Below are 22,527 nucleotides of genomic sequence, written 5' to 3' on the forward strand. Positions count from 1 at the left end.
AGTCTGTCTTCGTAGGAGAGGTGCTCCAGCCCTCTGACCATTTTCAAGGCCCTCCTCCAGACTCGCTCCAACAGGTCAATGTCTTCCTTGTGCTGCAGGCCCCAGAGCTGGACACAGTGCTCCAGGTGGGGTCTCACCTCTCTTGACCTGCTGGCCACGCTTCTTTTGATGCAGCCCAGGGTATGGTTGGCTTTCTGGGCTGCGAGTACACGTTGCCAGCTCGTCCAATTTTTCATCCACCAGCACCCCCAAGTGCTTCTCTGCAGGGCCGCTCTCAATCCCTTCATCCCCCAGCCTGTATTGATACAGGGGGTTGCCCTGACCTGGGTGCAGGACCTTGCACTTGGCCTTGTTGAACTTCATGAGTTTCGCAAGGACCCACTCTTCAAGCCTGTCAAGGTCCCTCTGGATGGCATCCCTTCCCTCCAGCAAGGGTCTCTGGGTCTCACCTTCAGCGCCATTCTTGCATTTAACGAGCGCATCAGCGTGATGACAGCTTGTCTTTAGACATGTATTGGTTCTGACCAGGAGATGACTGTACGTGGAGGAGTTGGTGATCCAGGTGAACCTGAGTAGACCCAGGCTGGTCCTGTGCGGCACTGCATGTGCAGCCTGGCCTTCAGGCCTATGTTGTGCTGCACAAACCGCTGGCTGCAGGATAAATCAGCTTAGCCAGCTAATTGTAGCAGAGAAGCCTGTGGGGAGCTCCCACTTGGTATCAGTGATTTGGCCACCTGTGCATCCTTGTCTTTATCTAAATGTGCAGCAAGAATTTCTTATGTGAACATCCTTTCTGTTTGACAGTGGAAACGGTGAATAGGGTTGTTTTCTTGTAAGGAAATCCTATAATAGCTGGAATGACTGAAATGGGGGAATTTCTTCTATGGATGGAGTCTGCCCAGCATGCCACATGTCAATTCGATGCTATACCACCTGGGGCTCCCACCATCTAGAGGGACATAAGATTATCTATGCTATTTTCCCATTATAGTGTTATCTCTAATAAATAACATTTTAAATGATACCTTACAGAGACTGAGTGTCTTTCTTACAGGGATTGTAATGGACCAACACCTCCTGGTGCAAGATAACTTCTTCCACGCAGTTTTTTAATGTGTATGTGAGTATTAAGTGCTGGGAAATTGTATTTGCAGCACTGTTGCTATCTGTATTGCTGTCCTCATAGGAAGCTACGCTGAACTACTGTTGTAGGTATAGGTATATAAATACGGTTGAAAAAACTTGATGTATTCTAAAATTAAGTCTAGAAGGTGCAGTCATCCTTTTTTTTTTTTGCCTACATAGAAATAATTTTAATTTTAAGCTTTTTTATTATTATTTGAGCTACCTAAATGCAGTCATGCTGAAATAAATTATATTCAACATCACAAATTTTGCAGAACGTGTTGAGCTATCTCTTTGACAGCAGAAAGTGCTTCTATGCAAGTTGGTTTAATTTCTTGAGGAGGAAGCAAAAATCCATAAGTTCCTGTGTCCCGAAGCTCAAAGGTAAAAGAGTATTTAATGCCAAGATCATAAGCCCAGTCGTCTGACCCTCCAGGAGATAAATCTGTGTGAGGAAGGGAAAAGAGATCACAGTTACCTGAAACTAGAACTTCAGTTTTCTGTTCAAAAGCTGCTTTCTGGTGCTAGTAAGGATATGCTACCATGCCTGTTGTAGTAAAAATCATACTTACAAATTGTTTGTGCACCAGGACCAAGTCTGTAAGTTTTCTTTGTTGTCCTCTTTATAGCTTTAGCTGCTTTCTTTGCCAGGCTTTCCTGAAATTAAATAAAACATTATTAGCTTTATAGCCTTATGATAATGGTTACTATGTATTCAGTTAGGATTTATTTATGCTGTGGCCTGGATCTTGCGTTAGTTAAATACACATATAAAAGGCTCTAGAAAACCCACAGAAAGTGGTTAAAATTTTCAGCATATGCCCATGCTACAGATTGTATTTCTGCTGTAGCTAGATAAAAAATATACATGGGACCTTACCACCCACTTCAGGCAACAAATTGTCATCAGACCATTTGTTCCCGCTTGTCTCGTATTTTTCCTTTTCCACCACAGTATTTAAGTCACTGTCGATTTATGTAATATTGACAAAAACAGCAGAAGAAGATTTTCGTTGAGGGAATTCTGCTCTTAAGCCATGAAGAAGACGTAAATGCCCAGAATTAGTGCATCGCTTTCTGCTTTACAGGGACGGAATCACAAATGCATTATTACTGTTCACTCACAACTGCGTTTTTTTTAATGCAGTATATAAAATAGTTTGTTTCAGGAAATTAAACAGCAACCAAGACAGCATAAGAATATATGTTGTTTGGGGTTAGTTTGTTCCGTATTTACATTACTGGATTTTTTTCATTTCTTCTTCTGAACACACCGGCACTAGTTACCAATGGAAATGCTCTATTGGACTGTCTGGGTTTTTGTCTAATGAAGCAGGATGCTTCCAATGCATTAATTGTGTACTTTTTGCATTCCTCTTAACTATATAACATTTACTTTTTAAAATAAAATGTTTTTTTAAAATATGATTTTTAAAAATAAAATATGGTGACATGGGATATGCATGAGGTTGAAAAGCAGTAAAAGTTACAGCAGTGTGTGTGAATGTCAATCCTGTATCTTTATAAACTCTCTTACTGTCAGTCCTTATGTCTTGTAACATATGAAATGACCTGTCCACCTCAGACATGCTCTGTCTTCCCACATGGCAAATCCCAAAACCTGCAAACCTGCTTTCTAGTCCCTTTTACATGGTTTCTGCTCCTTTCTTGCTGCTAGGCAGGAGCCCTTGCTGCAAATAAAATAACTTCCTGCCTCAGCATTTGGAGCTTAGGAAACACCAGAAGTGGGCTAGGAAGTGCACGAGAGGGAATTCCTTGCTGTAGGGGACTTGATGTCTTTACATAAGAAAAATATTTCTAAGCTGTCCACCTGCTCTTATGGCTTAATTGCTCTGTTAGCAAATCCTATTTTAGCCTGGATATTCTTTACAGATCCAGACAAACCCAGAGTTTTCCGGTCAGTGGGAAAATGCAGCAGCTACTTTTTCTATTTTAAACTCTGTCTGTCTTCTAGGAGAGTTTTTACTGTGTGATTTGGTGGCTCAAGAATATAAAATGCTGCATAAGCAGGATACATTTTCCATCCTACTGTTAGAACCATTTTAAATAAGTATCCCTAGCAAAACGCTTTAATACAAATAGCAAGTGTCTACCAGAATACCTCATTGCTTAGGTATGTGGAGGGTATTTTTCAGTTACACACCCAGGTAATTTCAGAGTTTGTGTAAATCATACAACATAATCAGGAATTTGTACAAATATCTTTTCAAGGTGTCCAAAAAACCAAGACGCTGCTTTTTTAGCAGCAGCTTCAAAGTATCAGAGGTTGATGATATGCTATCAGTCTGGAATAACTATTTTCATTTTTCATAGTCTTCAGAAGATGCTTGCTGTGCTAGACCAGCCCAGACTTCTTTAAGTTCTTAAGAACATCAGGAGAAATCTCATTTCCTAATTCTTGATCTTCAGAGCACTGGGACCCCCTCATTACAAGCCTAACCAAGCAGGGTAAGAAGTTCTGAAATAAATGTGAAACTTAAAGAGATGGGAAGACTTACCAGCTCATCATGGTCTTTGCTTCTGTCCGTAGTATAAGAATATGGAAACAATATCAACTGAGAGTAAGAGTGCATGGTTATGTATGCTTTGATGATGTCTTTGTGATCTCTGACAAAGCGAGCCACTGCTTTCACTTCAGGTTCAGACTCTGGGTAGGGTCCACAGTATATCTCCTTACATTCGTAGGGAGATGCTCCTTCCTCTGTAACAAAAGAGTGCACAGGATTACTTCTTAACTTCCTCCCTTCTGCATTTCTGTTCATCTAATGAAAGAGAAGAGTGTGATGCTAGGATTTCCGCGAGGAAATCAACGTGAGCCTACTAGAATTTCTTACCTACTATACTCTTGCAAAAAAATTGAGAAGATGAATATAAAAAAAAAAAGATTCAAAGACTGGATAAAAAGTCTTAGAGAAGAAGATGAAAATGCTCCATTTAAATTCATCACGAACAAGATTGTGAGATCCCTTCTTAAAATCTAGAAGTGCTACAGGAAAAAGGCAGTTCTAAATCATTATCTCAGGGGAAAGCCAACTGTCAATGGGAAATTGAAGAAACACAAATCAAATTGAAAATAATGTGCCCTTTTTTTAAGAATGAGGAAGACTAGGCACTGGAACAATTTCCAAGGAGACAACTAGGATTCACCATTTTTGCTGTCTTCAGAATAAGGCCAAATAACTTTCTGGAAGCAGCCAGGATCTTTAGTGTTAAATGTCAGCTCTTCATGTTTTAATAAATGTTGTGAATTTTCCCCTTTGCTACTATTTGTACTTTAAATGGATATTTTATACTTAAATCTTATGCAGGAATAAATCTCACTGAGTACTTTAACACCCACAAGACTTTCTTGTGTGTCCATCTTCCAGGAATCAATAATGCCAGTACACCTGCAGAGTAGCAGCCCTGTAGAAGCAACACAAGCTGTTGTCATATGATACAGGAGAAAAGGAAATGTCTTCTGATGCTGGTGATATCTAGGGAAGATCTATGGCATGCCACAAAGTAGTGGGGAGCATATCTGGACCCCAAAGACACTTAACAATTCTGATATATATATGCTTTAGTTAGGTAAAAGTTGCAAGGCTCTGTATAGGTGTATTTGGGTGAGATTTAACTGTGATGACAGACAGAAGGACTAGGCGATGTGGTGGTCTCTGGCTGTCAATGTTAGGAATAAACCTGTATTTTCATGCATTCAACTGTTCCACAGCTACCGCAAGCCCCTTTATAATATCAGTGGCTGAAAATAAATCCTCAGGTGACCTACACCCTTGTATGACACAGCAGAAGAAGCAGAAATACATAGTGAAGAGAGCAGAATATGGGGGAGAAGTGCCGACAGAGACACAGAGTCTGGAAGATGCAGACTGAGAGGCCAGAAACAAGGGTGCTGGGGCACAGAGGGATGTGGTACATTTTATATTATGGGATATATCCTTAATGTTGCTGAATTGAGGGGGATTTCACTGTCCATGAGAATTCATGCACATGAAAGTACAAGCAATTCCTGACATCTATATGAAGCCATGCAAAAGTGGCAAAATGAGAATGTTAAGTTTTATACTGTTCTGTTTTTCACAGAAGTGAGTATTGTCCAAGGGAAAAGGCAATGAAGTATCTGTTGGCTGGCAATCTTAGATTAATGTTCTGTCTGCTTTCCTAAATCCTTGGTCATACTGAGAACAGCCAGCTACGAAAATGATATGGAAGACATGGGTAAAACTGGGTTCCAGTCAAATTTAGTTCCACACAGTGAGTGCATTGGCTTTAGTGGAGTAATTTTGCTTTTTATTAGTATAAAAGTGTAGTGTATCAGTGCATTTAGTATATTTTGCTCTTCATAAAAACTGTGAGGGCATTGCACATGTTCATAAAGTTGTTATCTGAGCAGCTGAAGAAGAACAGATAAATGTGGCAGTACAGCTCTGATTAAATGCATAGATACAAACTCTGGAATTTTGTGGTGACGCAAAGTGTATTCACAAGCAAATCTGAAGCCAGTGGAAGTCTGAGCATTTGGCACCCTTGACAAGAACTCTTCTCTCTTTAAAAGTATGAGAGTAAAGATTAAATTGCAGGTTCCCATGAATTTGTGTTCATTTCCCATGGACACAATTGTGTTATTGTATTCAATTGACGCAACTAATAATAATTACAACATTATTATAAAGTGATAAAAGTTCAGCTTGGGTCTCCTGAGGATCCTGGTGAGCTCCTGGTGTTTTGCATAGTGTCCTGGTTTGGCCCAAACCAGGCCAATTAGTCTTAGAGAAACCAAGGTCACTGCTAAATTCCTCACTGCTTACGAGTGAAGAGCCAAAGGGGGGTCGCACCTGCAGGGAGGACCAGACAGGGCAGGTGACCCAGGATTGACCAATGAGGTATTCCATCCCATACATGTCATTCTCACTTTCCTATTTATCACTAACCCACTGCCTCCTGGAGGTGGGGCCCAGGAGGGAGGGGCCCTCCTGTCTCCCACTGATTGGTACCAGCTTTGCCAAATCTCCAGTTAAAAGCCTGCAGGTGTGATGGCAGGGGGAGCTACTGCATTTTCCCCTCTGCCTGTGCTGGGGGGAGCAACTCTGCCTGAGGAGGATTTCCAAGCTCTCAGTCTTGGTTTTGTATATATTTGTATATATTTGATTATCTCTATTATTATTATACTTTTTTTCATTACTATAGTTTATTAAAACTGTTTTAACTTTCCAACCCGTAAGTGTCTCTCTCCCTTTTCCCTTTCCCTTCGGGTGGGGGAAGGAGGGTTAACAGAGAGCATCTGCCACAGGTTTAATAGCCGGCCCAGCTTTAAACCGTGACACACAGAGCAATAATGGAGATTCTACAGTTACTATGTTCTGGATCAAAGCTGTTCAATCCTTTCTGTCAGTTGCTAAGCAAAGATGTATCTCATTTGGTATGACCAATGGTTTTATGCTAATTAAGAAAAACAGAATTTTGTTTTTCAGCATTTTGCTGACTGCGTAACTAAAAGGAGCAGAAACCTAGGGACACCCTTACAGTCATCCGCTTAAGTTATTGGAAGCACCTGACTTTGGTTCTTACATTCATCTGTACAAATAGTTTTTCACTCCAATGACCCTGCAAGGTGCCGAGGCTGCTCTCTTCTATGTTTTCTTCCATGTCTGAGAGGAGCATAGCATGGCTGAAAACAGTATGAATATTTCCCTAGTTACTAAAGAAAGATGTTCTGCTTTTGCCCTCTAAGAAAGGTATATATTTTGTCCAAAGACTTCTTTTGAGAAGAAGCACTTTCTGATCTACCTGTATTCTTCTCTCTTTGTAAAGTAGAATAATTTCTTTGCTGCAGAAGTTTTCACCACCAAAACTGCTTGACAAGTTAAATGCGTTACATTACATAACCTTTCCCTAAAACTAATATCTATATCACACAGCTTTTTTGCTGTTATTTCTTCAGACTTCCCCAAGTTCTGCTTTTATGACACATTTATACTGAATATCACTTTTAAATCTGTGTATTTGGTCCCCATCTTCATAATTTTGTGCCTGAAACAATGTATGTTTTTCTCTGACTAATAGCCATGCATGGTAAACAAACATCTTCATTCCCAGTTTAGCAATGGACTACAATGACTGAAAGTCATACCAGACATTAGTGTCAGTACTGAGTGAAGCCAGATCTGATCTATAGGGTGACATTTTAAGATAGCTATTCTGCAGACTATTAAAAACCTGTCAAATCCTAAGTGCCTGCAGGTAAGTAAATGTGATATAGCCTTGACAGCAAACACTGAGAGCCAAGAAATCTTGGTCAGCTAGGCATCACTGAAGGATGACTGAGGTGACCAATTTGTACAGCAGAGTAGAGCATCTACTCAACTGCATGGTGCAACAGGCATTGGGTGACATGACAAGGGCCACCTCTTCCCTTCTTCCTCCTTCCCCGCCCCCCCAGCCTGCACCTGGTGTGTCATGGTGTGATGCAAGCGACAGGATCCAGGGTCTGGTCCCTCTCTCTTGTCATCATGCTGGGAAGAGGTTAGTGCCTGGTGTGGAGGACTTCCTTGGGAGGAAAAATCCTGGGTCCCAACAGAAAGTATCTCAAGTTGGGGAAGTGTTCACTGGTTCGTAATGGATATTCAGCTGCATTTGTCTTTATATCAACTTTGTGAAACGGTAAATGAAAATGTTTTCAAAATAAGGAATTTTAAAGGCTAAAAGTGAGGCAGGGGTGCAATAAGAAGGAAATGATGTCATACCACACCAGTGCGCATCAAAATTCCTGTTCATATCGGTACCGATGCACTTGCTGTTACCGTGCGATGAACGGCTCTTTCTCCACAGCCTATTCTATGGAAAGAGACACACAAGCCATGTTCAGGGAAAAAGCTGAGAAAAAGGATGCACCATGTGATGGTTAGTTAAATGTGACTTCCCACTTGTGCCTCTACAGGTCATACGACAATGAAGAGGCAAAAGACCAAGAAAGATTATAAAACCACAATCTGATTGCCACTGAGGCTGGATGATAAAAGGAAATATTGGATAGGATAAGAAGTGGTCACATCTGGTCTAATTTCAATGGATTTGGACTGTGGAAGGAGGGGAGAAGACATACTGTTTGGCCAGGTATGTGAGTTTAGGGGTCCAAATCCAACCTTTCTGTAGGCGTTGCTGACAGCATGTGGAAAGTTGGAAATTTGGTGTGCAGCTGTTGAGGTATATGTGCACCATTATCCAAATGTGAGCCAAGCTGGGTTGAAGACTGAATGACTAAAAGAGCAGAGGAGACTTTTTTTTTTTTTAACTTGAGTGAAGGATCTAAAAATCAAAGAACCATCTCAACAACTTGGAATTTCCAACCAATGAATAAAATCTTGGACAAAATATACCTTTTGTACCTTCATTTATCTCAAACAAAAAATACTCAGAGAATGGAGCTACCTTGCAGGAGGAAGGAGTGAATTATTGGCTGTGCTTTACCTGATGCAGCACACTATTCAGCTTGTGCTGGATTGTGCCAGTATTTGTAACCTTCCTGCTGATGGCTGACACAGGCGTTCCCTGACATCTGGAAGTATTAAAATCCCAGGATGAGATTGCATTTCCAAATGCATTTCCAGCAGCTTGGAAGACACAACGGTACTGTGGGTCAAATGCCAATTAGCTGCAGTATTTGTTGTGTTTTAAATAAGGTTGAGATGCAGAAATTCCCAGCACAGATTAAGAGTTTTTGGGGCATGTAGTTCCAAGATGGAAATTATGCCCTAAGCATGCACACTGATAGTTCCCATAAATTGCACACCAGTACATCACACAGACTGTCAAAAAAGCTCTACGTACAGAGGGATGGCTCCACGTGTACTCATAGCCATCCACGTTCATCACAGGCATGACGTAGAAATCAAAGTGCTCCAGAAGTGTTGTCATGGTTTGATCTCTCTCACGCAGATGGATTGTCTATAAAGCATGGGGAAAACTTATTAAAAGCATTCATAATAGTGGTTTTCTTATGTTCCTGGAAAGGCACCTGATGGCGTATGTAAAATAATTGTGGAATTATCAGACCGGTCTACCTCCTGGTAGAGGTGCATCACATCACAGAAACTGCTACATAGCAAAGTCGCTCTTTGGTTAGAAGTGCCAGGGAGAGGGTAAGAATCGAACTGATACAGTCAGTCTGATACACTGCAGTCCTTTAATGTTAACGGGTGGTCATGAGATAGAGTTGAAACCTATTAATAGGAAGGTTTGAGTTTTTGCTGCTTGTATAAATGAGAGGAACCCTTCTTCCCACCTAAAATACCACAAAACTAGCATAAAATAAAGCAAGCCCAAAAATAACAAGTGACATTTCAAATGTCTGCTGTACATAACATTATTTCTTCTGGTTGCATTGCGAGTTCAATGCACTTGTATGCCGAGAGCCAGTAAGATCTACATTGCTAATTTTGCCTCACAGCCTATTTTGAAGGCTTTAGTGACACCTAACCTGGTTGTTGGTCCACGACATAAGGATAAATTTTTACCAAGGTAAGTGGTTTTGTTACTATTAGAATAGACCTTAATCATATCTTTCTTTTCTTTATGCCTTACTTAAACCACCTTTTTTCATTTTAAATCCTTCCTAGTTTTCCTCAGGCAATGGACTTCCTCTGACTAAATGAGAAATGTCAATCTTCCTGCAATCTTAACAACAAAATTTAATGATAAAGAGTGGACCCATTATAAAGAATGCCTACGATTTGCTAGAAGAGAACTAGTGATTTTAATGTGCGTGTGCAGATGTGTATTAATGTCAGATTTAAAATGTTACTTCATGAAAAGTGATATAGAAATAAAATTTGAATTTAAAACATGTAAATTAGACCAAGGGGACAGAGAACCTAAATGTTCAGCTTGTTACTTCTGAAAAATGCCTCAGGGACATGTCACTGGCAAACTGACAGCACAGCTGGTAATTATTGAGAGCAGCATGAAACTGGCAAATGCATTTCTCTCCAAGGGAACCTTGGAGGCTGGGATTATCAGTGGGTCACAAGGTACATTCAGCTGTATCTGTCCCTAACTCCTGCAATCTCCTTTCAAATGTTACAGTCATTGAGGTTTTATAGTTGTGACTGAGGACAGAAATAAACACATTTCTTCTTCTTACTAATATCATCATCATTATCTAGTTCCATCATGGCCAAACCATAATTCATGTTTCAAGGACTCATCTATGTTGTTTCTCTGGCTACAGTACTGGTGATTGTGAAGTCTCAGTCTCATCTAGCTTGTTTTTACTGTGAACTTTATTTTTGTGAAAAAGTAACAATAAATAATCTCTCAGGACATTAACTGAGCAAGCAGGGCAACGTTGTCTGGGCCAGAAGAGCCTTAGGAGCCTTTTCCTGGCCCATACTAGGAACTGGCCCAGCAGCTCAGTGTGATGAGTTGAGCAGAAATGCCTTAAATTCAAAAAGACCAAGGCAATATATGTTAAGATCCAGGTGCAAACCATGGATGTTGTGTCTTTTGGTGTACCTTTCTTCACTATCCTGAGCAGTGTAGATATTAAAGATTTTAAAGATCGGATGTGACCATCGATCTCTTGCGGTACATCAAGGCTGGTCAGGCTAAGCCCATAGTACAGTCTCGTCCAATCAGTGATTTACCAGTTTCCATGAACTGGTACTAGGCACATGGCTGGCAGTGGTTGGTCATATTCTGGAGGTCTGAAATGAGGATGTCTCTAGCAGGCATGGTACCTTCAGAAGAAGGTGGCTTCTGTGGCCTCATTCTCTGAATGAAGCAGATCCAGAAAAAAAGCAGAAGCACAAATAGAAAACGCAGAGGCAGGAGGCGGAGAAGCAGTAGCAGCAGGCACAGCAGCAGGTGACACATCACAGCAAGTGTTAAGTAGAGATTGCTGCTGTGCGTGCTGGTGTGGAGCTATGCCATTCCTGGAGCAGGCAACTGTGGGGCATCTGTTGCTCTAGGAAGGCACACATGGAAGAACCAAGGGTTGTAGGACAGCTTGAGCTCACTCTGGGTGTCCTCTGATCTACTCCGAGCAGTGCCAGCTGGAGTAACATGGGCATGAGCCACCACGTGCTGCATGACCCAGAGCCAAGATCATTCCTTGGATCTGTGTGGCAGTATAGACATAGCCCTAGTAGATGACCAAATACTTGCTTTTCCTGGCATGCCCTCTCCATCCCTTACCGTTCGTAATTGTAAACATCTCTGTTGAATTTGCTGCACATACTTTGAAGTGTCTTTCATACTTGAGAATACATCTGAGCTCTTTTGCATTAGATCCATATGACTTTCTGTCTCTCTCACACGTACACCCCTCCATCTACTGACACACACATACATGCACACACACTCACTGCTACATATGCAGCTTAGACACAAATCTCATGTGTTGGTGTTGTGGAAGCAAATGGATTAAGACTTTGTGGAGCTTAGAGCGCAATTGGACAGAGAAGGTAAATGGCATCAAGATTTTTTGCTTTGCTTTGAAAACGGCAATCAGATGTGATTATCTACTCACATGGCCTATGAACCATAGGCAAAAGGCAGGAGAAATCCATTCTCTAGCATGGATACCACAGTCAATCCATATGGCACTTTTGGATTTTTCCTGGCTTTTAGAAAGCTGACAAAAGAGAAATTGTATTAAAATGTCACTGTTGTAAAGTGTACTACATAAAAGTGGAAGTGAAAAGGGTAACCAAGATGGAAGAAGAAGCTTCTGTCTTGTAGGGAGAGCTTAGACTGATCCTGGACCAGGATACCACTCTCAGTTATGTTCGCATACAGTCAGAGAGCCATATTCAGACTACTTGCAGCAAGCTCCTAACATATACACCAGGACTGCATCAAGACCTGAGGTCAAGAGAGTAGAACACCAACTATGCAGGGCAACAAACTAGTTTGGCTTCATAGTCAACAGAGGAGGGTATCCACCATGCCAGTATTTCATGCCTTTGGATGACGTGATCCAAATGTGATAACTTCTTTGTGACCGAACAAGGAACCTAATGTGGTCAAATGCCTTTGCAAAGGTAATGCACCTTACTAGAACTTAGGAAACTTCTAAAAAACACAAAAATATGCATGTAAGTATAGATTTAAGAAACTATTCTGGCCGAACCCCATCACTTGCTTACATTAGTACTTGGAAAGATTTTGCAGTAAGTCACAGCTGTACCTTCAGAACATAAAGTGGTCGTTTTTCGTATGATGATCCAATATATATTTTCTGGAGGAGGTCAGAATGGACTCTCACTATTTCTTCCATCCAATGATATATCTGGAAGGATGAAGTTAGTAAATAGAAGTTAGTAAATATATCTTCTTCCTGTGTTCCTTCATCCCTGAAAGTGGTCTAGACTTAAATTTATTCTTCCTCCCCAAATCCTGCCTCTTAGCTGATGGAAAAGAAAAACTAGCAATTCAGATCACTTACCACTTGCCTAACTCTAATTTATCTTAAAACAAATGGTAAGATACAGGAACAACAGAGTCCCAGTATAGCCCTGAAATTCCTCTTTAGTTCTATTTGTTTAAATTATTATTAATTTTGTGTTTTAAATATTTATATGTTGTTTTGTGACTTCATTTTGCTTCTGTATTGACTGCATTTGAATGGCAGTTGGAGGCAATACACATGTGAGAGATTTTGTCTGGTGCTTTGTTCTTTCTCTATGAAGGCATTACAGTAAATACAACTCTCAGTGGTTCAGCAATAGAATGGTAATTATTTACCTGTTGATGATTTCTTCCCCTATCTCCATTCTCAACCATGAGACAAATTTCACTTCTTGAATCTACACAGGATTGCAACAAAAATATCTTACTTCTTTCATCGAATGGTAGTTTTCATAATATGATGAAGAACTGCGTGGGTTGACTGTGTCATTGATAGTCTGTTTTTCAATAAGTCCTTGAACGTCTTCCATTGAGACTCTGAATAACAAAGAAAGAGCACAACCTCTTGTTAAAAAACTCACAAACAACTTTACAGAAACATTCATGACAAGAAATAAAAAATGCATACTTGTATTGGATGGTCAGTTGCCTTAACTGGGCTTTTATGCTATTTATGCTGGATGCCCTGACATAGAAATGGACTTCTCTGTCCTTCTTGATGTTTTCAACCACAACAGGTTGCCAGAGGATGACCTGCAAAGTTTCAAAAAAAATTTATTTTTTTTTACCAAGGAAAGAAAAAAAATTAACATTTAATAAATAATTTGAAAATAATTAAAGCATATGTTTTCAGTTTAAGAGACCACTTATAACAAGCAGTTTAATGTTCCCTGTGTTGTGCTATAGCATTCTGCTGCTGCTGGAAATGAAATGTTTGTATTTAAGAAATGTTTATAATGACTTCTGCACATAAATTCATAAATTAAGAACAAAGACAGGAACATAACCTTTTCTGAGATACTATTTCTAGTATAATAGATGTGTTTAGCCTGTTATTGTGTTACGTGTTTTCAAGTCTACTGAGAGTTATTTTCCCTGAGGGTGTTTGGAGAATTAATGAAGATCAGAGCAGTCTTTGTACTTATTGTATTCGCTGATTACTTTGAGCAGGGAGGAAATAAATGCCAGAAGGGGTTTGAATATACGTCAAGTTGAAGCAGCAATACAGAGATTAGAAATGGGAGGAAAATAAGAAAATGAGATTCTTCTTGGTAAAATTAAATCATTTACAGTAATAAAATCAGAAGTCAACATATTCAATAGAAGACTGAACTTTAGAAGCACTAATACCAAAAGATCTAGGGGTGACAGCGAGCAGAAGATTAGGCATGAATTTACAATGTGAAAAAGGTCAGCATAATTCTTGGATGTGTTTTTGAAGAGATTCAGTATGGACTTGCCAGACAATAGGGTTTATTTTTTTCCTTTCTGGTTCAGTTGCACCACGAATATTATATTCAACTTAGGGCACCAAGTTTGCAGGCATGTGTCATCTGTCAACTGTTTACCTCACTCATTTCTCAGAGAGAACATGTCTGCAAAATCATACAGAAAACTCTTCCATGCTTTTAGTCAAGACTTTGGAACAATAAATGGTAGAACATTTGGGCCCTGCATATATTACTACGATGTGCTATACAAATGGCTGAGCTAGTCTCAACGTAGCCATCTCAGGCATTATTGGCAGGGTAGCGACAGCATTGTGTGGCTCAGCATTTTTTGGGGAACCCAAAGAAGCATGCTGGATGCTTAGCTCCCCAGCACTGATTTCCCTGTTGCCCTGGCTAGCCTGATGTCTGCACTGACATGCACCAGTTCAGATTTAGATTCTTTTTAGTATAGGCATTCTTTTAATTGAAAATAAGAAAACCTAAGGAACTCTGGATTGATGCAGCTGAGGTGGCAGAAGAAGCAATGAATGGGGGTAGATGGGAAACCTTAATAGTGCATATGATTATTAGTCTCTTTCCCCATCATCAGCAATGGTCAGTACTGCCCCAGGAGCAGCTACAAAAGGCTCTGTTGTAGGTGCTCTTGCATCTGGGTCTTCTGATGGATGCTACACGCAATGTGTGTCCTGTAAGAACAAAGCATTTCCTTTGTTTTAGGTTTTTGCTTTCCAACTTTTGCAGGAGTAGCACCTATAATTAGCCGTGTAATTCTTCTTGTAGGACACTAATTTTCAATTGCTTCTTTTTCGCTAGATTGTAACCATTAAAATTTGTTGGGAGGTACTGTTTATGTCTTCCCTTTCTCATTCCCATTCCCTTTCCTTTTGCTTTCCTTCTCCCATTCCCTTTTCCTTTTCTTCTTATAACTTGCCCAGTTCATAGCCGTGGAAAAAAAATGGCCAGTTTATAACCCTTGAAAAATGTTCAGTTTGCACATTCACATAAGTGACTTGGTAGAAACCACCACATGCTCTCTCTGTACTGAGTGTGCTGCAGTTGTTCTTCATGGCTTCTTGGGTCTTCTGTGCACAAGAAAGTGAAGAATGACAGTGGTGAGGAAAAGATGGAGGAGGGGAGATTTATTTTGGTACAGCAAAGGAGGTGGATATGTGAGTTGACATGCGGAGGTGGAAAAGAGCAAGGAAGGTTATCAAGGTTTGTGTGAAGTGAAGGGAAGGATCAGAAGATGCTGGGAGGGACAGCAGAAGACTAGTAGGGTTTTGGTGTGGACATAAAATGAATAGGACCCAAGAAAGAGAAAGACTGGGCATAGGCACTGTTAAAAGCTCTCAGTCATCTGAGACACATCCTCAACCATCCTGTAAATTATGTTGGCTGAGGGAATGGTTACACCTTTGTTGCCGAGTGTTGGCTTCAAACCGTGAGTGTGTGATTGAGAAAATGCTTTTGAAGAGGAAGAGATGCCTCATTTTAATTAAATACTCTCTAACAACAGATAGAAGTAACTAAAAAAGGTATTGCTTAAGAGAGTTTTATCTTCTAAATGCTGCTTTAAGAAAAATACCACAAAAGTCCTGTCCTGATCTTCAAAGCTGTACAAGTCATATAGGACAAGAATGTATTGGTCTAAAGTGCTGAGATTCCATAGTAAAAGTGTTTCTGCTTACTCTGTGTTGGTGCTTTGCCAGTTTTGCAGCATCTTAGTACACAAAATCAATTGCAGAAATCTGAGCTCTGATATAATGCACTACTATAACATGACGAAGGAGGGGTCTTCTCATGTAAATCAGAAGGTAACGGAGCAATGAAAACCAAGCATTTGCTGAGGTGCTGTATTAGAACAAATGAATGAATGTGGGCTAAATCTTTCTCTGAGGGAGAAGCAGTATTAGTGCACTTAGTGGAAGAATTTGGCCTAGAGACCAGAAAGACAGAGGGAACTGTTTACCTCAGTAGTGTTCAGTAAATCCTGAAGGGCTTCGACTTGTTTGTCTGTTTGTGGCAGAGCCCACAAAACTTCATCCCTGAAAAACAAGGGTATTTAGGTAAAGCACAGGTATTTGGAACTACTCTAGGTCATGCAAAAGTAGAGAAGCAGGCATGGCATTTCTTGACTTCCCTGGCTTGGCTGCCATGAACTCAAAGAAGATTCAGTAGTGAAGATCCTGAGCCCCATTCCAGCCTCTGCTTCTACCAATCAGTAAAATCCATGAAAGAGGTGGTGCAGGGCTTTGGTAGCCAATATGTACTGCTGGACTCTGAGATTGCTCCTGGGAGCTGGCACCAGCGCAACAGCTGCCAGCCCCAGCTAATCCAATGTGCAGCAGCACCAATGGAGAGCTAGCGTGGACCAGGACGCAGCACTCCTGTTGTCCCGAGTTTCTCGAGCTCAGTCACTGTTCTGCAGAGACAGGAGCCCTCCCAGCCTCCTGCAAAAGCCAAACATGATGTTTTATAGATGTGCGGAGGCTACTACCATCATCATTCCTACTCCAGTCTGTTTTTTCTGATCTCCTCATTTCTCTCTGCCAGGTATGGTTTCAGTTGGTCTATACCGCTGCCCTCCCTCTCTTTGCCCGGTAACTTATATTCCCCTTCTACTTGAAACCCATGGTATGGACACACGGTACATGAGATGGCGCTTCCCAGCTACTCCATGCCTGACCCCACCATCGGTGACAGAAGTGAAATTCACTTTCTGGGAAGAAAAAATACCACTTTGCTTTGTAAATCCAGCCCTGATCTTCAGTGCCCTGCAAGCCATGTAGTTCAAAATTGCATTGGATAGGTAATTAACATAATTAAATGGAATCATAGCATCATAGAATGGTTTGGGTTGGAAGGCACCTTAAAGATCATCTAGTTCCAGCCCCCCTGCCATGGGCAGGGACACCTTTCCACTAGACCAGGTTGCTCAAAGCCCCATCCAACCTGGCCTTGAACATTTCCAAGGCGGGGGCAGCGACAGCTTCTCTGGGCAACCTGTGTCAGTGTCTCACCACCCTCACAGGAAAGAATTTCTTCCTAGTATCTCATCTAAATCTACCCTCTTTCAGTTTAAAACCGTTACCGCTCATCCTATCACTACATGCCCTTGTAAAAAGTCCCTCTCCCGCTTTCCTGTAGGCCCCCTTCAGGTACTGGAAGGCTGCTAGAAGGTCTCCCCGGAGCCTTCTCTTCTCCAGGCTGAACAACCCCAACTCTCTCAGCCTGTCTTCATAGAAGAGGTGCTCCAGCCCTCTGATCATCTTCATGGCCCTCCTCTGGACTCGTTCCAATGGCTCCATGTCCTTCTTATGTTGGGGGCCCCAGAGCTGAATGCAGTACTCCAGGTGGATGTGACGGACAGAGTTTGTATGCCTTAAACAACTTGTTTGACAACTCTGGCTGGAGGAGGGTATGTGTACTACAGAGGCCTGCAAGTCTGTCAAGAGATAAGGGTCTTGGGAACAGAACAATACCCCTGATGTGCCTTAATTGTTGTGATTTACAACTCTGGCTGGAGGAAGAGATAAGTCCTGCAGAGGCGGGATGGTATCTTTTCCTTGGGACCAGCCTACATGTGCAACAACTTTGCAAGGCCTCAACCACGCTTGTGCAGAAGCGGGGTCATACAGCGGACACCACAACTAGGGGGGATCACGACTACCATACACCCCTTGGGGGACCACCGACTCATTTCGAGAACAATCTAAGACTACAAAGTGCAGGCGTCCCAATTAGCATGAGAAGCGAGTAGAGGGGGGGAGACAAGAGGGATGTTACCACCCTCTCCTATCTCGCATGCAAATGACCTAAAGTATTTAGACCTTCTCACTTGGGATGCTGGTGCACGCTCCCGCCCGCCACCTGAGGACCGATCCTGAAAGCGATTTACCGGAGGAGCAACTCTGCAAGCAACTTACCAACTCTACAGACTTACATCGCTGGATCCAAGGGTGGTGATCTCTCTTTTCCTCTCTCTCATAGTCTCTATCCTCTTTCTCTTTTCCCTTTTCCCTCTCTCTTTTGGCAGCAATCTTTAGAAACCCAAGACACTTACAACCATTCAACTTTCCCTGTATTAATAAATTGTTCTTAATTTCATACCAGTTATTTGGTGTCGTTTCACCTTAATTTACTCCAAGGGATTTATGAACTAGTTGCGACCAGGTCGTAACAGTGGGGTCTCACGAGAGTGGAGTAAAGGGGAAGAATCACCTCCCTCAACCTGCTGGCCATGCTTCATTTGTGTGTGTAGAAGGAAGAGACTCAGGGGAATGTCAGACCGCTATTTCCATTTTCTCGGCTGGGGTGGCTCTCAGCCCTCTAATCATGTGGAGTTGGTGACAGTGCATCAACCAGGCACTGTGGCAGTCCCTGGCAGCCCTGTCTGCAAAGACTGTCCTGAAAAGAAAACAGGCAGGGCTCTCAAACCTGGTGTTCGCAAGCTGCATAAAATGATGGTCACAACTCATTGTTGTCACTGATTTCAAGCAGAGACCTGACAGCATCTGGCAACCAGGTGATTCATCTTTTCTACTTTTAGCCAGGCTCCAAGCAATCACTGTTGTTTCTCATGCAGAGCCAACAATATGCCAGCCCTACTTTTGCCCCCACCATCATTTGACAGAGCATCAAAAAGCAATCAGGCATAGGCAGGGTTGTCAATTTGCCTATTTCTTTCGGCAAGTGCACTCCAAAGCTTGTGTTTGGGGCTACTTTAAAAATGAATTTGTCTTCTCCTATCTGAGGGATTCTTTTCACAGGGGAGACCAGAAAAGGGCGGCTGCATCTGGTTTCATCCTATGATTCCCACAGCCTGAGAGTACCATAATGAGGAAGCTGGTATGTACTTGTACCCCACCATTTGTTGCACAAATATTTCGTCTGACTGTGGTAAGTACTGGACAGGTGGTAGCTGGCAGTGATTCCTCTATAGCTCTCGTTGGTAGGACCTGAATACACTGAACAAGCTGATCCAAGTTCTGCCCTTGCCCTTGTAGTCATGTTTAACATGGGAAATATTAACAGCTGAAATTGTAGTCGTTGGGCTTCTCAGCTTTAATTTGGCATTATACATTCTTTCATCTGTCTTCTGTCCCACTCCTGTTAGAAAACACCCAGACAAAAGCTCTAATTGTTGCCTTCATACCAATCTCAGAAACAACCCTAACACCCCCAGATTCCTTGCCCTGCTTTCTGCCCTGGTACAGCTGGACATGTTCCTCTTGAACACATCTCTTTTCTTTCACTTTCTGTCCTCATACCCTGCTTCCCTGGTTGCTCTTTGAGTTTGTCCTTAAGAGAATCCCGCTCATTCCCTTCCTTCAAATTTCTGCCAGGGTCTCACTGGATTCTGTCACTATTTTTCCGTCTCTTTTTCCTCTCCCTTTTATTTCTGGCTAAACAGAAGTCCAGCTGCCATCCCCACACTACAATGCTCAGATCTTATCCTGTAGTTCTGACAGAGTGAATGGGATGCATTATAGTTCATTTTAGATGGTTTTGATATCTTCCTCTGAGCTAGTCAGTCTCTTAATAAAGAAACAGGCACTTTCAGGGTCCCGTTAACCTGGGCTAATTTAGATGTGTGTGCTAAACTGGAATAAATTATAACCTAAATACACATATTTTTCTCCACTAGCTTGTACAGGAAGATGAAGGATACTTGTTCCTATGCAGAATTGTGCAGAAAGCCCATACAGTCAGATGAATCCCATCCAGGGGCCATGGCCGCCATCTCACAGATAGACATAAATCAGTGCCAGTTCTCTGCAGGCATCTCAGCCTCTTCACCTCTCCTTTCCATTGCATTTCTCAGTCACTAGGAAGACCATCAGCATCACACATCCCACAGGCTCACAAAAACAAGGCATCAGCATGGATGTGTCTCCCCGTCCTAATAGCTTGGCTTCATTTAAACCTTGCATGTTCTTTCTGACTAACATCTCCAGAGGAGAGGCCTCCCTAGTTGTCTCCTGCTGAACGTCTTACCCTGGCTCTCAGGAGGTAGTGTCACTAGAAGAGTGCTGCTAGCATCTTGTCCTGTCCTCCTGGATCATGTAAACTGTTCGTCTGCCTGGAGCACAGATGTCTGTGTGTGGGCTCTCTTTTCTCCCACCTTGCTCTCCAACAGCCTCCAGCCTTGCCTTTTCCCTACAAGCGAGCCAGGTGTCTTGCCAGTGCCATCAGCTCTTTCACAAGTTTCACAATATTCAGTATTTTTTTTAGAAGTCCAGATGCAGTAATCACACTCTAACCTTGCAAAGGGAAGCTTTAATACATGACCGTTAAATCCTCCAACACTAGCACACAAACAGAAGTAAAAAGTCAGATATAATATACCACCTTTAAAATCTCATTATTTTAGACATTTTCATAACCGGGGCTGGGAGAGTTAGACTTATGCTTTCCAGTGGGAAATGCCATATTGTTCTGTATAGGGGAGATATTCAGTGTTTTATTTCAACATGACATAAATGAATCTTCAAGTAGCACAGAGCAATATTGCTCCACTGAACTCACCTAAAAACTTGTTTAACTGTTGCCCTACTTTAACCCTCACTCCTCTGTAGCAATCCACACCATAATATGATTACAACACAAACAGAGATGAATGATCCTCTTTTTAAGGCATGAACTCAAGAGGTGTTCACCTGTCACAGGTCTGCCATTGGCTTGTGGTGTGGAGTGGAGTCACAGAAGGGCTGTGAGACAAATAATTCCCTATTATTTGGGTAGGTATTTCAGTCCTGGGAGCAGGCTGTGTTTAGTCGTGATTTCTGTAGGTTGTTCAGCTTGCCCAATATCACCACGAAGGGCTTATCCTTTCAGTTCTACCTATTAAAACATTGCAGGTTTTTAAACCAGCTGTACATGTAGAAAATAAAAGCACTTTGCCTGTCTTCATCTCTGACATATGTTCTCATGTTTTAAGAAAGCGTTAAGGTTTCAGGGCATTTCTGAAGTTTATTGATAGGTAACAATCAAGCTGCTTCTGAAACATTATACAAATACCAAATGGTTATTCAAAAATGATTTATGACTGGAAAAACAATCATAAAAGCTCTTTAGAAAGAAAACAGATTGTTAGCACTTTCTGAAATGGTTTCTCTTTCTACCTCAAGAAGTAATTTATTTAAGGTCTTGTTTTAAGGCAAATGAAGCAAATTATTTTTTCCCATTAAGTTTCAGAATGCCCTTTATTGGCATTCAAAAGCACTGAATGAATAGAATTTATTTGCACTTAGACCAAAAAGAATAGTTTTAATATGATTAAATACATAGGATTTATGGATGCAAAGAAGACTTAGAATAATTTTATTTCCTCCACCATCTATATGTTAAATTGAACCACATATCCAATTACAAGAGCAATAAATAAATGTCAGCCTTTGCCAAATGTTTTCTTATGCAACTTGGAGTTATTTTGTCTCAACACTTTCCCTGTCCCACTCACCACACACTAAAAGCCCAGTAGCACCAGCAGATATTTACCTTGGAAGAGCGAAGACACCCTTCTCTTGAATCCAGATAAAAAGGGTAAAAAAGAGCAGGTAAAACTTCATCTTCATGGCATTCACAATGAAACCAAATGCAATTGAAAAGCCAAGGGTTCAGGACCCACATTACTGATTTCAAAAATGTTATTTAAAGAGTGGTTAAAATTTAATACTGTCTCTCACCTCAACCCCAGGCTCCTGGTGGCTATGTCAATATGACAGAGCTCCCCGGGGAGGTTCTGCTCATATTGATGTTGCTCATCCCTGAAAGGATAAGGTACATTTTGGACATTTTTGTATTGACAACTCAGTTCGTCATCTCAGCCTTTGTGTCATTTCGTTGTGGCTACAAACCACAGACATAAGAAAGAACACCAAGTGCAAAGTTTTTGTGATCCTCGAATATTTACAGAGGTCCAGCAGCATGCTCTGCATTCAGCACTCATATCACAGCCAAGCGTGAAGCTGGGTTAGAAGAGTCGGGGTGAAGTTAGGTGAAGTCCAAATGGAAAAATCCTGAGCAGGAAAGCTTCTTTTGCTGGCATTCGCTAGCAGAGAAAACGGGGAGCATGGTCGTCCAGAAAAGCTGAATGAATTTGACATGTCCAGAATAGATGATCTCCATAAATATTCTGTGCTTGAACAGTAAATCCAACTTTGCTAGGTCACCGCAGGCTTATTACATGGTTCAAGTCCTCTTCTTCCACTCATCAACATAACAGTTCAAAGCATGGCACTGGTTAAAGAATGCCCCTATAGAAGCCTAAGGCATGCAGAGGAGAACTGCTCATTTACATCTCCAGCATCAGACCCACTCTAATATTAGCCCTTGGCTGAGCATCTTGTATAGGTGCAGAATGAAGGAACCAAGCCTGGGGCAGTTTCATCCATGCTGTCTGATATAAAAGGTTTTTCAGGTGAACAGTCCCCAGAAACACAGCATGGTTTTGTTCCAGAGGGAATTCATTCCAAAGAGGACCGAGGAGTGAATCAACATATGTGCAATGGGGACACCAGAG

At 41.6% G+C, this 22,527-nt stretch overlaps 1 protein-coding gene across 1 annotated transcript; it reads right to left on the bottom strand.

Moving 5' to 3' along the window:
* Nucleotides 1-1,385: 1,385 nt before the first annotated feature.
* Nucleotides 1,386-21,574, bottom strand: CPB2 (carboxypeptidase B2). Its single transcript, XM_068425468.1, has 11 exons — nt 21,504-21,574; nt 15,973-16,048; nt 13,181-13,305; nt 12,981-13,089; nt 12,332-12,433; nt 11,672-11,776; nt 8,974-9,090; nt 7,890-7,980; nt 3,645-3,847; nt 1,698-1,782; nt 1,386-1,570 (listed from the first exon to the last, which is right to left on the bottom strand). Exons 1-11 carry the CDS (start codon nt 21,572-21,574, stop codon nt 1,386-1,388), a joined length of 1,269 nt encoding a protein of 422 aa, XP_068281569.1.
* Between the last annotated feature and the right edge of the window lie 953 nt (nt 21,575-22,527).

Source organism: Nyctibius grandis, chromosome 2 (assembly GCF_013368605.1).
Source record: "Nyctibius grandis isolate bNycGra1 chromosome 2, bNycGra1.pri, whole genome shotgun sequence".
Classification (NCBI taxonomy): domain Eukaryota; kingdom Metazoa; phylum Chordata; class Aves; order Nyctibiiformes; family Nyctibiidae; genus Nyctibius; species Nyctibius grandis.